This window comes from Patella vulgata, chromosome 5 (assembly GCF_932274485.2).
Source record: "Patella vulgata chromosome 5, xgPatVulg1.2, whole genome shotgun sequence".
NCBI lineage: Eukaryota > Metazoa > Mollusca > Gastropoda > Patellidae > Patella > Patella vulgata.
Window position 1 is genome coordinate 53874542 of NC_065883.2, and position 12481 is coordinate 53887022.

At 34.7% G+C, this 12481-nt stretch overlaps 1 protein-coding gene across 1 annotated transcript in view; it reads right to left on the reverse strand.

Annotated features, from left to right (window-relative positions):
• The window catches only part of LOC126821433 (neurobeachin-like protein 1), a 29341-nt gene extending 17155 nt beyond the window's left edge, over positions 1–12186 (reverse strand). The window contains exons 1-10 of the mRNA XM_056101007.1: positions 12049–12186; positions 10209–10300; positions 9424–9585; positions 8485–8566; positions 6724–6851; positions 5752–5825; positions 5224–5306; positions 3038–3217; positions 2163–2277; positions 1525–1631 (exon numbers count right to left, since the gene is read on the reverse strand). Of these exons, the coding sequence (XP_055956982.1) occupies positions 1525–1631; positions 2163–2277; positions 3038–3217; positions 5224–5306; positions 5752–5825; positions 6724–6851; positions 8485–8566; positions 9424–9585; positions 10209–10300; positions 12049–12108 (1083 nt within the window). The 5' untranslated portion in view covers positions 12109–12186. The remainder of the gene's footprint in view (positions 1–1524; positions 1632–2162; positions 2278–3037; positions 3218–5223; positions 5307–5751; positions 5826–6723; positions 6852–8484; positions 8567–9423; positions 9586–10208; positions 10301–12048) is intronic.
• Between the last annotated feature and the right edge of the window lie 295 nt (positions 12187–12481).

Genomic DNA, 12481 nt, shown 5'->3' on the forward strand with positions numbered 1-12481 from the left:
AATGCATATTAATTTCATACAGATCGGATGATAACTTCTGTCATTCTAGCGTTCACAATTGCTAAAATTCAATAGGCTTCTTCATTTCACTAATTTAAATGATGCATATAAATTTTATACAGATTAAATGATAACTTTTGTCAATCAAGCATTCACAAGGTGCAACAAAGTGGAACAAGGGCCAAAACTCAGAAACGGCTGAAATTCAATAGGATTCTCCATTTCACTAATTTAAATGATGCATATAAATTTTCTGAAAATATGTCTTCCTTTTTATGTTATTTGCGATATTTTATTGTTTAATGATAAATATATAGCAATAAATACTGTTATATTCTCCCAAGTGCTCATTCAACAAAGTCTGCAAACAATAGAGCTTTGTTTACATCACATGACTTCTCGCTCAGTACTCTTAGAATTATACCTGTTTCTTTTCAATGCCTATGCATCTTTACAAATTGTGTATACAGAATCTTTGATTTTTCAAAGGAATCATAGATTTTCTGACGGATATAAATTTTAATAAAGCAGAAGTATTAATAATGGCAACTATATTTAGGGTACACGTAGACTGAAAAATCACTAACTGACTTTATTAATGGACACTTTTTGAGACAGCACTGATATAGTTTAATTTAGCATTCTTGTATTGTAAAATTCATTTTCAAGAAGGCATACGCTTGAATGATAAAAAAAATGAATAATAAATGAATAGCCTCCAATGGTACCCATAGCTATAAAAACATGCACGGCCGATACAACAACACAAACTTTTTTTGTTTTTCCCTTTTTTATGCCTCCTTCATATGTAAATAATCTTAAACAGGCATTTTGCAAGAAACAAATCTGCCTATTTATGCCTTAAATTATGAATTAGACATCAATAAACCTCTATGCCAAGACCATAATCAACTCTCGATGCCATTGGATACTCTAGATTTTCAACAGATTTAAATACGATTTGCAGTTAATGATTTAATATAAAAATGGATAATCAAGACTTTGTTTATTATCGTAACAACGGTAGCAATGAAAATCAAGGCTACACTGTTATAGTAACAGCAATAACCCGGCTAAGAATGAAGTAATTTGACTGAAATTTTCAACATATTCCCTTTTCATTATCTATTTTCAACTATAATAACGAGAACTGTCAGCTTTTTATCTAATCTTACATAATGCCCCTTTCAATCAAATATCAAAATTAATGTACTGGCAGCTCAAATTGTGATAAACAACAACATAGACAAATACATTTAGCTAGTCTTCGATTGATCTATGCTCATCAAATTTTATTTGTAAATACAGAACTCTGTATCTATGCTTAATTTTTAAATTATATTGACTACAATGGGTCAATTGAATACTCAGGGGGGGGGGGGGGGATGTCCAACATTTTATGAATGTTAATTTAGAGTTAAAAGGTGGTAAACTGAAATTATTGACATTTTATAAAACATCACGTAATAGTGATTATACAGCAATATTTTCTGAAAAGTTCAATGAATAATAGTAATTTCTTACAGATGTTTTCTGTAGCAAGGAAACAAAAGAGTTAAACGTTCCACCACTGACAAGTAAAACCTGTAGAGCTCCTTTATCATTACAAGATAACATTTCATCAACAGTTGCTGTAATACAAAACAAGATAACATTTCATCAACAGATGCTGTAATAGAAAACAAGGTAACATTTCATCAACAGTTACTAAGATAACATACAGAGACAGTTGCTACATTATAAAACAAGATAAACTTATTATCAACAGTTGATGTAATACTAAACAAGAAAACATTTCATCAACAGATGCTGTAATACAAAAAAAGATAATATTTCATCAACAGATGCTATAATACAAAGCAAGATAATTTATTGTCAACAGTTGCTGTAATACAAATTTCATCAACATTTCTTGTATAACAAAGAAACATACATTTCATCAGTATTTCTTGTGTAACAAAATAACATAATGTTTCATCAACAGTTGTTTTAAAATAAAACATTATTACATTCAATAATTTGTTTCTGAATAAAAGAAAACATTGTACATTTATTATTACAATGTAACAAAATACAAAGTACCTTCAATGTACCAAAGTCCACAGAAACATAAGGACAAGCAGAATATATATCACAGATTATCTGTATAAAAAAGTACTCACAGATCATTGTTAACTGCAAATGTGTGTCTTGATCGTCATTATCTGATTCCTCTAATTCTAGTTTTTGTAAAACATTCATATAACCTTGCATAACTTCACTGACTTCTATCTGGCGCTGTAGTAAATATTATCAAGTTAGATGTATATCTGCGGGATTATGTAACATTATTTTGGATTGGAATATATCAAGAAATTTTATAGAATGCTCCATTTGTGTTACATTTTGATAAATCAAATAATCAAATTTCCAGAAATATAATAATACATGTAGTGATGAAATAAAATCTCAAATGAGCTTCATTACCCATACTGGTAAAAGATAGATATGCCCACATTTTGCAAGAGATGGACATAGAACAAGCTAAAAAAATATGATTTTTCGTACAATCAGGGGCCATAATCCAGGAAGTTACAATCCGATATGCACCAATATCAAAAGGAAAAGAGATCTTTGGGATATATAAACCTATGGACAGGGTCGACAACAACATATGCCCACATGACAATGTGGGAATATAACAAAAAGAAGCTTAGCTATGAAACTTATGCCAATCAATCCAGCTCAGAAGCTTTTAAACAATCCCAATAAATTTTTAAAACTTCAAGTAAGAACTCTTTTCCTGTATTGTATTCACAACCAAAAATAAATGGGGAGGTTAAATTTGCATTTAGAAAGTAAAATTTTCTTTATTTTGACATGGAGCTTTCTTATCACCCAATAAACAATCCCTGCAAATTTGACCAAATTGCAATAACTTTGTTGGGTGTTTACAAGAAATCATGGACAACCCGGTGGATGACAGAAATAGGTGACACAGTATATGTGGACTTATAAAAAAAATCATTTATTTAAGTCTAAAATTAGTGCGACTTACTTGATCTGGACTACAACAATGTATAACATGAACTACTCGTACAATACATTTGAGCACCAAGTCTTTTAGTGTAGATATTTCTTCTCTGTTTGTATTAGTTGGTCCAAATTTTCTATTACTTGACAAAACTTTCAATAAAACATCTAACGTTGCTGGTGTTATAGCTTTTAATGCATTATGCTACAAATAAAGATAATACAATAAATAACACGTTTTGTAACCAAACATCAAACAAAATCATCATCTACTATACAAGTAACACCAGGGTGTCCACTTCTAATTGTACTAGTAGGATAAATAGTGATTTGCATTTCAAAAAATATCTAATTTTTCAAGGCTTACTCCATGCTAAAATGTACTTAAATTGATTATAATAAAGAAAATAACCATGATACAAAAACTAATAGCTTGAATTCAATAGGATTAAAAAGATGTCCATTTTATCAAAGATTATAGGTGGTGCGGTTTGTTTGGACCAAATACCATTTATATACTCTTCAAAAAAAGTAGGGGATATTCAGAAACAATACAAAACTGCAGAAATGCACTGTTGTTTTTATTAGAGGTAACCAGTGTATGTTAATAACAGGCCAATTGCCTACACATGAACATAAACAGTTCATATGGGTGGCTTATAATATCTGACGGCCCCATTTCACTCGCAAAGTGAAAATGGACGTTTTTGATTTTTGTCGTATTAATGAGTAATTGTTCCACCAATCACGATTTCGGGCAATCTGACCCACTCCTCTTGCAGTGCCATGGCCAATTCTTGCAGTGTTGTCGGTTGACGTTGACGAACATCTCTCCCGATCACGTCCCAGACATGCTCTATAGCCATAGGGGAAAGGTCAGGACTCATGGCTGACCAAGGCATATGGACAATATGCTGACGCTGGAGATAGTCATTCACAACACAAGCGCAGTGGGCACGGGCATTATCATCTTGAAAGATGAAACGTCAACCTGCACGTTGAGCAAAGGGCAGAACTATCGGTGCCAGGATATGGTCACGGTAGAACACACCAGTGACCCTTCCTTAAACAATATGCAAGTCCGTTCTGTCAGCCATGGTGATGCCTTCTCACACCATAACAGACCCACGTCCGAATCTGTCATGCTGTCTGAGGTTAACGTTAGCATGACAGTCATTTACACGCCTCCAAACGCGAGCATGCCTAGCGTGAAATCCAGAGTAAATCTGGACTCATCTCAGAACATTACACGCGCCCATCGACGATTACCCCAATTTCTACGCTGCCTACACCATTGACGCCTGTTTGCCATGTGCTGGTGGGTTAATGGAGGCACAACACGCGTTCGTCGCGCATACAAATGGGTTGCATGTACAAGTTTAGAGAAAGCTGATTGGCCGTTTGTCCTTGATTTTGCAGGACCTGTGTACGAATGTATCGATCCTGGGCTTGTGTAGTGGCTCTAGGGGGACCTGAACGAGGTCTATCATCAGGATTGTGTGTTTGTTGGTACCAGTTCCACAGTCTGCTGATCACAGACTGTGACACATTAGGCATGTTGGCTACTGCTCGCTTTGTAGAACCCATTTGAAGCATGCCAATAGCACGTAGATGTTCATCATGTTGAAGACGTCTCATTGCAAATTAAATGTAACACACGAAAGCAAAGATATGCTAAACAGTAAATCTTATGCAAGAACCGATAGGAAAGCAAACATAGAAAGGATAAACCAGCACGTGGCAGTTTTCATCAACCCTTCCTTGAGGTGTCAAATTTGACAATGAACCCCTTCCACGTGTATTGCACTATTGCATGTCGCACTTGCAGCTCAGTGGTTCTGATGGGGTGATAAGTTCTTCATATGTGAACATACTCTCAAAGAATGTCAAGTGTCAACAACTATTTATCATATCACAACCTGCATAGGTATTTGCATTTCAATATCCCCTACTTTTTTTTGAAGAGTATATTATCTGCAGATAATGACGAATGTTGACAAATTTTAAAGAGACATAAATACTCGGGACACTGTTAGTCGTTGTAAACAAATATAAACTCAAAGGGTGTCTATTAGTATTACAGCACATCCGGCTGGTTTGTTTATCCCCCCTCCCCCCTTTTCAATACACCATAGTAGGGTCATAAATATTTGTGTCAAGACAAAATTGTGCATTCTTCAAACAATTGATAGAATAATAGATTCAACTTGCCTGTGCTCCTGATATTATGGCACCAAATAGATGTAGTAACTGTAGCTGAATACCGGTTACTAATTTTTCTTGTTGGAAACAGTCTACAATAAAATAATTTATATGTCTTGTTGAAAACAGTCAACAAAACAATAATTTATATGTCGATTTGATAACAGTCTACAATACAATAATTCATATCTACAATACATTAATTTATATATCTTGTAAATGGATCTAGGACAACTGCAGATGGGATAACTTCTGGCAGGACAATTGCTGACAGACAACTAGCAGCTGGACTACTGCCAGCTCTATGGGGTTTTTTTGGTATAGTTTACAAACAAGATGGCTGACAACTGTCCTGCCAGTAGTTGTCCTAGTCAGCAGATTGTCTAGACATTTGATTATAGGCATGTCATGTGAATAAATGTCTAAATAATAATTTAAATAAGATTTGAGGCCAGAAAAAAGATCTGCTGCTCTTATATACTGCATTTTTAATAAAAAAAATATATATCAGATACAATACAGTTTATCAATACCAACCATGAAAGAAAGGTACAACTTCATTATGTAAACATGCTGGTTTAAATCTTTGTCTTGTTTTATCTACTTTCCATCTACAAATATACCAAAAGATAGGTTGCCAGGCAACGAAACATACGCCCACAGCAGCTAAATCGTCCGGGCAGTCAACAAGAGTTGTCGCATATTTTTACTTTTTTCGGTAATAAAACATTATACACTAAAATCTGATTAAGAGCAACAACTCAGAAAACCATTAGAATTTGTTTGGTTTTTATAAAGTTCTGCCCCATGCTAACGTTTTGTATGCAAAACTTTTAATACTGTATCATGGATTTAGCTGTTCTAAGTCATAAAAATTCATTGAAAATCAATATACTTGTTCGTCTCAAGATCATAAACTCTGTGTATCAATCTGAAGTCAATCGGATATTAACTTTGGCCTCTAGAGCGTCCAAAAGATTTTTTGAAGTGATCAAGGGCCATAACTCTGGCAGTAATTATCGGAAATCGCTGAAAATCAATAGGCTTCTCCGTCTCATGACCTTAAACACTGTGTATAAATTTAAAGTCAATCGGATATTAACTTTGGCCTCTAGAGCGTCCACAAGCAATTGTGGACGCCGGAACGATGGAAGGACGGGGGCGACGACAATATATTGTCTTATTATCAGTTAAAATAATAATCATATCAAATGAGTAATTAGGGCCTATATCAATCTATTATTCATATGTACATAAATGATCCAATAAAGATACTAGGCAAACTCGTAACATCATTTGCACCTAATGAGACCCTGCACCCCCAACCAAGTTCTCCTGTTTACTACAACCACTAATTAATAGATTTTAATAGCCTGTGCCATGGTTCCCCTGGCCATCTCCTTTTGCTGATCCCTCTACGGTCACTATAGCACTGTTGCATGTTCCATGGTTGCTTTAGACTTGACATTAATTCAAATTTCTCTCTCCTATATTTATTACTATACCTACCCTCTCAATCTTTTTCTCCATATAAAATATGGGTCATAAAGGCATTCTAACAAATGAATGACATGTTGAATAAATGATAAAAATAGAGATGATGAACAACAGGACTCATCATCTTCATCTCCACATATCTGTAAAAGAAAATCAACTAGAGCATTGCTAACGCTGCAATATATGTCCACATTCCTGCTTTCATTGATATGGAACTTTTTAAAATGAAGAGAATGAAATATGAAATAGCTGCAATGTCTGTAATATGGCAAGAGGCATAGAAGGTTAGGCGTTGGGTTTGTTTTGCCAAATTTAGAGACTAATTATTAACAAAAAAGTGGGTGTCACACCACCCCTGGCGGTCAGGACATGTACCAAAATAAATAGTTGCTATCTTTATGGTATAAGGAATAAATATGCCAAGTTCCAAGATGATCCGTTCTGAATTCCAGTCTGCAGACAAAAAACAAAAAATTGGGCGTGGCTCTGCCCCTGGGGGTTGGACATGGACCAATATACATGTAAATAGGTACAACCCTATGATGGATCATTCCGAATTGGATCCAAATCTGTTAATAATTGCAGCCTATATATCATTTAAAGACAAAATATTAACAAAAAGTGTGTGTGGCACCTAAATCAATAGTTGCCGTCCTTAGGGTATAAGGAATAAGAATACCAAGTTCCAAGATAATCCATTCATAATTGTAGCCTTTGGCTATAAGAGTATAAGAAATACATATGCCAAGTTCCAACTGATCCATTCAACATTGCGCCCTGCATACCATAACACAAAAATTGGGCTTGGCTCTGCCTCTGGGGGTCGGGACAAACACCAAAATCAATAGTTGCCATCCTTAGGCTATTAGGAATACATATGCCAAGTTCTACAATGATCTCAGGCATGGTTTCCCCCCTTGTCAGTGATGCAGGACGGAGGGCCTGACAAGGACAGCTGTCTAGTCGTTCGGATGGGACTTAAAACCGAGGTCACGTGTACACATTGGCGTGCATGTAAAAGATCCCTTGACAGTTGGAATTCGAGATAAGAGTAGGCTGTAGTGCCGCTGTCCAGGCAAAATTTCCCTCATAGCACACTATATGGCATATGCCTGTCTTCATTAGCCCAGTTTGGAGCAGAACAGTAGGACGTTAAACCCCATTTCATTTCATTTCCCATGACAATCCATTAAGAATTGTGGCCTGTAGGCAATAAACAGACACACAAAGAAAAAATGGGTGTGGCTCTGTCCCTCGGGGTCGGGCATTCACCAAAAAGGGATCATCCTTAGGGTATAAGGAATAAGTATACAAAGTTTCAAAAGGATCTGTTAAGAATTGCGGCCTGTAGGCGAAACACAGACACACACAAAAATTGGTCGTGGCTCTGTTCCAGGGGGCGTCGGGCATGCACCGAAAATAATAGAGGTCATCCTTAGGGCATAAAGAATAAGTATGAAAAGTTTTCAAGACAATCGATTAAGACACGCAGTCACACAAAAAGAAAATGAGCATGGTTCTGTTTCTGAAACAGATGGAAAGTAACACTCATCATATTATAATCTTTATGTTTACATCTGCCAACACCGTTGTAAGTTCCCCCACAATTCATCACCTGGTCAGCACAGTTACTTATTTTTGTTAGTTGTTAGATACATTAAATACATTAGACTAATAGTAGTGGTAGTGGATGAGGACCACACAACACACAAACATAACCCACAGGTCGGTGTATGGATTTTTAGAACTTAGGTGAGCTGAGGTTATACAAACCTGTTCAATTACAGAGGCAGCTATTGCTACTGTATTAGACACAAACTCACATGATGCCACTAATGGTACATTATCATAGTTCCTGTAACAAATGATAACAAATATTTTAATTTATTATTAAAAATTACTTTAAGAGAAAATCATGATCGTTGAGCTGTTTTCATAAACCCTTTCTCAATCAACTTTCTGATAATTGTCTTGATCGTCATGATAATTTGATTGAGAAAACTTTAAGGGCATAAAGCTATCTCAACATTTCTTCTTTGATTGGCATTTAGTAATTGAACATAATAACACAAGGTACAATTTTATGGATACAAAATTACTGAGTTTAATACGAAGTGACATTTCGATGAGGATACTCTCGTCTTTATCATTTGCTTGATAAAGACGAGAGTATCCTCGTCAAAACGTTGCTTCGTATTAATCTCGGTAATTGTGCATCCATAAAATTGTATCTTGTGTTATCTCAACATTATCCAGAGTCTTCGACATTACAAACATAAATTATTGGTCCTTTTCAATAAACAGTGATGTTGTTAAGACACCATGAACAATTTCAAAACCAGTACACACCAGGATGTACTCTATGCTCTTGAGAACAATTTGTAATGAAGCGCCTTGATAAAAGAGGCTATATGCCAGTGCGGAGGTGAAATTTCAAAATGTACTTCCGATGGACTAACCAGGCATGAACAGAACTGATTGGAAATTAGAATAAAAGTTTTAAAAATTGAATTTAAATATACACTCATATTACATTAATATGTGCTTTTGATTCATCTTCGTCCAGTTTACGTTCCAAAGAATAGAGATTTAGTTCCTTTAATTGAACATCATAATATTACGTTATCAAATTCTCCTATAGAGAACATTATTACAAGAAAGTCTTGCTGACATCCGACACTAACTTTCATGTTCAACTCAATGACAACTTACCTGCATATTACAATCAGACATTCAAGTAGAGATTCTGTAAATTTTAACTTTTCTTCCGTAAAACTAGATGTAATTTGTTGTTTACTAATAACCAGTTGATTACCTAATACCTCTAATATACCATCTGGTAATAATGTTAGATGTGGTCCTTCCTCACAAAACCTACAAAGAGTTAATCATTACAAAGATATGATAAACTGAAAATGTGAAAATATGGTCAAGATAAACCAGTGCACCTATATGTATGGGTTTTGCTTTACCTTTTGATCAGCCTCTTTTTAATTTGGCTGAATCCAAGCCAGGCACGAGATTATCTACTGTTGATATTTTGATTTTGTTTTCTTAATTAAATGTTAAATGAAAATTGATATTTTCCGAAAAATGGTAACGCTGAACAAAGACTGTATTGACTGCAGACAACATCAAGACAGGTTTTTTTTTCTTTTCTCTTCATCAATATATTATAATGTCTACACCACAAAATTTATGATACTTATAAAACCTTCACTAAACATACTAGAAAGGTACACAAAGAAAAATCTGATTTTATGACGCTGAAAAACTTTACTAATTAAGAATACCTTATGTGTCCCGAAAGTAAACTATGTCGTGTGGACGACTTTTCCAACGTATTACTATATCCAGAAATTATACTAAGTCGTGTGGACGACTCCACCAACGAGTGTGGACGACTCCACCAAAGGGTGTGGACGACTTAACCAGATTTTTCGTGTGGACGACTTTGCTTGTGGACGACTTGACTGGCATTCAAATTATATACCTACCCTTCATTCAGGTGATCAAACTGAATGTCTATAAATTCTTTATGAGTCTTGATAAAGAACTGAAGAAATTTATCCAAAGCAACCCTTTCCTTCTGAAATAGAGAAATAAAAATTTGTTAAACTAATTGCTACGTACATTTACCCATATCATTAAATGCCTGTTGGTTGATAAGATGGTGGGCGTGTGAAAAACAGGTCCAACAGAATAAAAGTTGTCTCTTAATCATGGATGGAAGTCTTACTGTACTTTTCAATCTTAAACAATATACATATCAAAAGAACTTTTATTAAAAATCATTTTTGTCCAAAATTTACCACCCAGTGAATCTGATCAGATAATCTGGTTGGATAACATGATAATTCAAATATCATTCTATTTGACGACTATGGTAACTAAATGTCATAATATTCCAATTTTAGATCTGTACTGTAAACGAAGAAATAAACCAAAATGAATATACATGTACAGTAATATAATTACCAGTAATCAGTAGATTTGGAAAAAATTAAAGGATATAAAACAAATTTATATAAGGTAGAAATACAGTTATCAATTTATAAAAATCACTTTTGTTTTTTTACTGTAAATTTTTCTATTCCGTGCATCCCTATGGTAATAGGCCTACATACCCCATTATTATCAAAAAGTGATGGATTTAATTCCTAGAATGTAAGCAAAAAGTAGCCTATATGGCAAAACAAAGGGCCTATTTACAACAGGACAAAGTTGTGATCTTTTATTGAAGGGGAAGTCCTAAACACAAAGCAATTTGTCAGTAGGAGTAGACAAATTTTAAAAACGGGTTGTATAATTTGAGAGACGTGGAAATCATGTAACTCTGGAAAAGCTAAATAATAATAATGTGGTACGACCGATAGCTACGAGAACGTAGCTAAAAAAGTTGAGATATATTGATGTGCTTGTTTTTAGCTGCGATTGGGAGCCTTTATTTCCAAGTGGCAAACTCAATTTCTCTATTAATGCATGTAACATCTTAAAAATAAGATAATTTTATACTATTTTGACTAATTAAACTTACAGGGGCCAATGTAGTGGCACAACTATCGCCTAACTCCAAATATTCGCGTTTAAATTAATGAAGCGTTGTTTTTATCCGACATACACCATCATACATCTCCCGTTTAAAAATGACATTCCTAGTTACAGCTGAACGCCTCGATTTTAAATCAATGATTTATACCTGATGTTTAATTGTAGTTGGATGTGGCCGAAATATTATAAAAAACAATAATCGATCGTTATTTAGATGAAAAATATTGTCAATTTTGCTTACTGAGGCCTGATGTGATTTGCGTTGGGCTTTGCTACGTGGAACTATACAGCACCATCTCTTATCTCGAAACACGGAGGACTGAGAGATAAGGTTTGTTATCTATAGGACCGACAGCAACAGTTTGACTAATAATATTAGTAATATATGGGCTAACCAGTGCCCTATCTAAGATTATATCCGTGAAGTGTCTTGCTTGCAATACACTGTCACTAACTGTAATGATTATACTAATTATAGCAGCTCAGTTTTATTTTATTAACAACAATCAATCAAATATGACATTTATATTTCTTAAGAGTGAGGAATTTCTCTCTCTCTCTCTCTCTAAATTAAGTTGCTTAAATTTTCAGGGATCAACTAGATATTAATGAATTAATTTTATTGGTATATATATGTATATTAGTCTTTCCAACAGCCTACAGTGACATATATATGTAAGTAAACAATGTTTGTTGAGGAGGATGCCTGTGGCAAAATATTTACTTGGGGAAAATAGAACGACGGAATCGCTATTTACAGCACAATTTCCATATGATTCAACATACTTTTGAGTTGTAAATCATCCACAGTTTGAAGAGATTTTCTCTATCTGTCAGTTCTTCCATTTTATGAATTCTAGATGGCAAATACTCCCATTCATTAAATTAATTTCTCTCGTTGAGACGTCTACAATTACTTTCCGCAGCCATGTTTGATGTAAGGTGACAACTTGATTTGATTGGCCAGCCGAGAGACGGATGCCCCGGAAGCTATTATTTTTAACTGGGAAATCCCCTCCCAGTAGCGGTTGTCGTCTGTCAAACTGATGATTCGAAAATCTTCTTTCAACGATGTAAAAGGTTTACATGACCTCGAGGTCACGTCTATTTCTGTTTTACTGAACATGCTGTATGGTCATATATCAGAGCTATTTCCAGTTTTATGTCAGTCTGATCACGCGCTCCAAATCCCTCCATATTATTATTAACAAACAAGCCA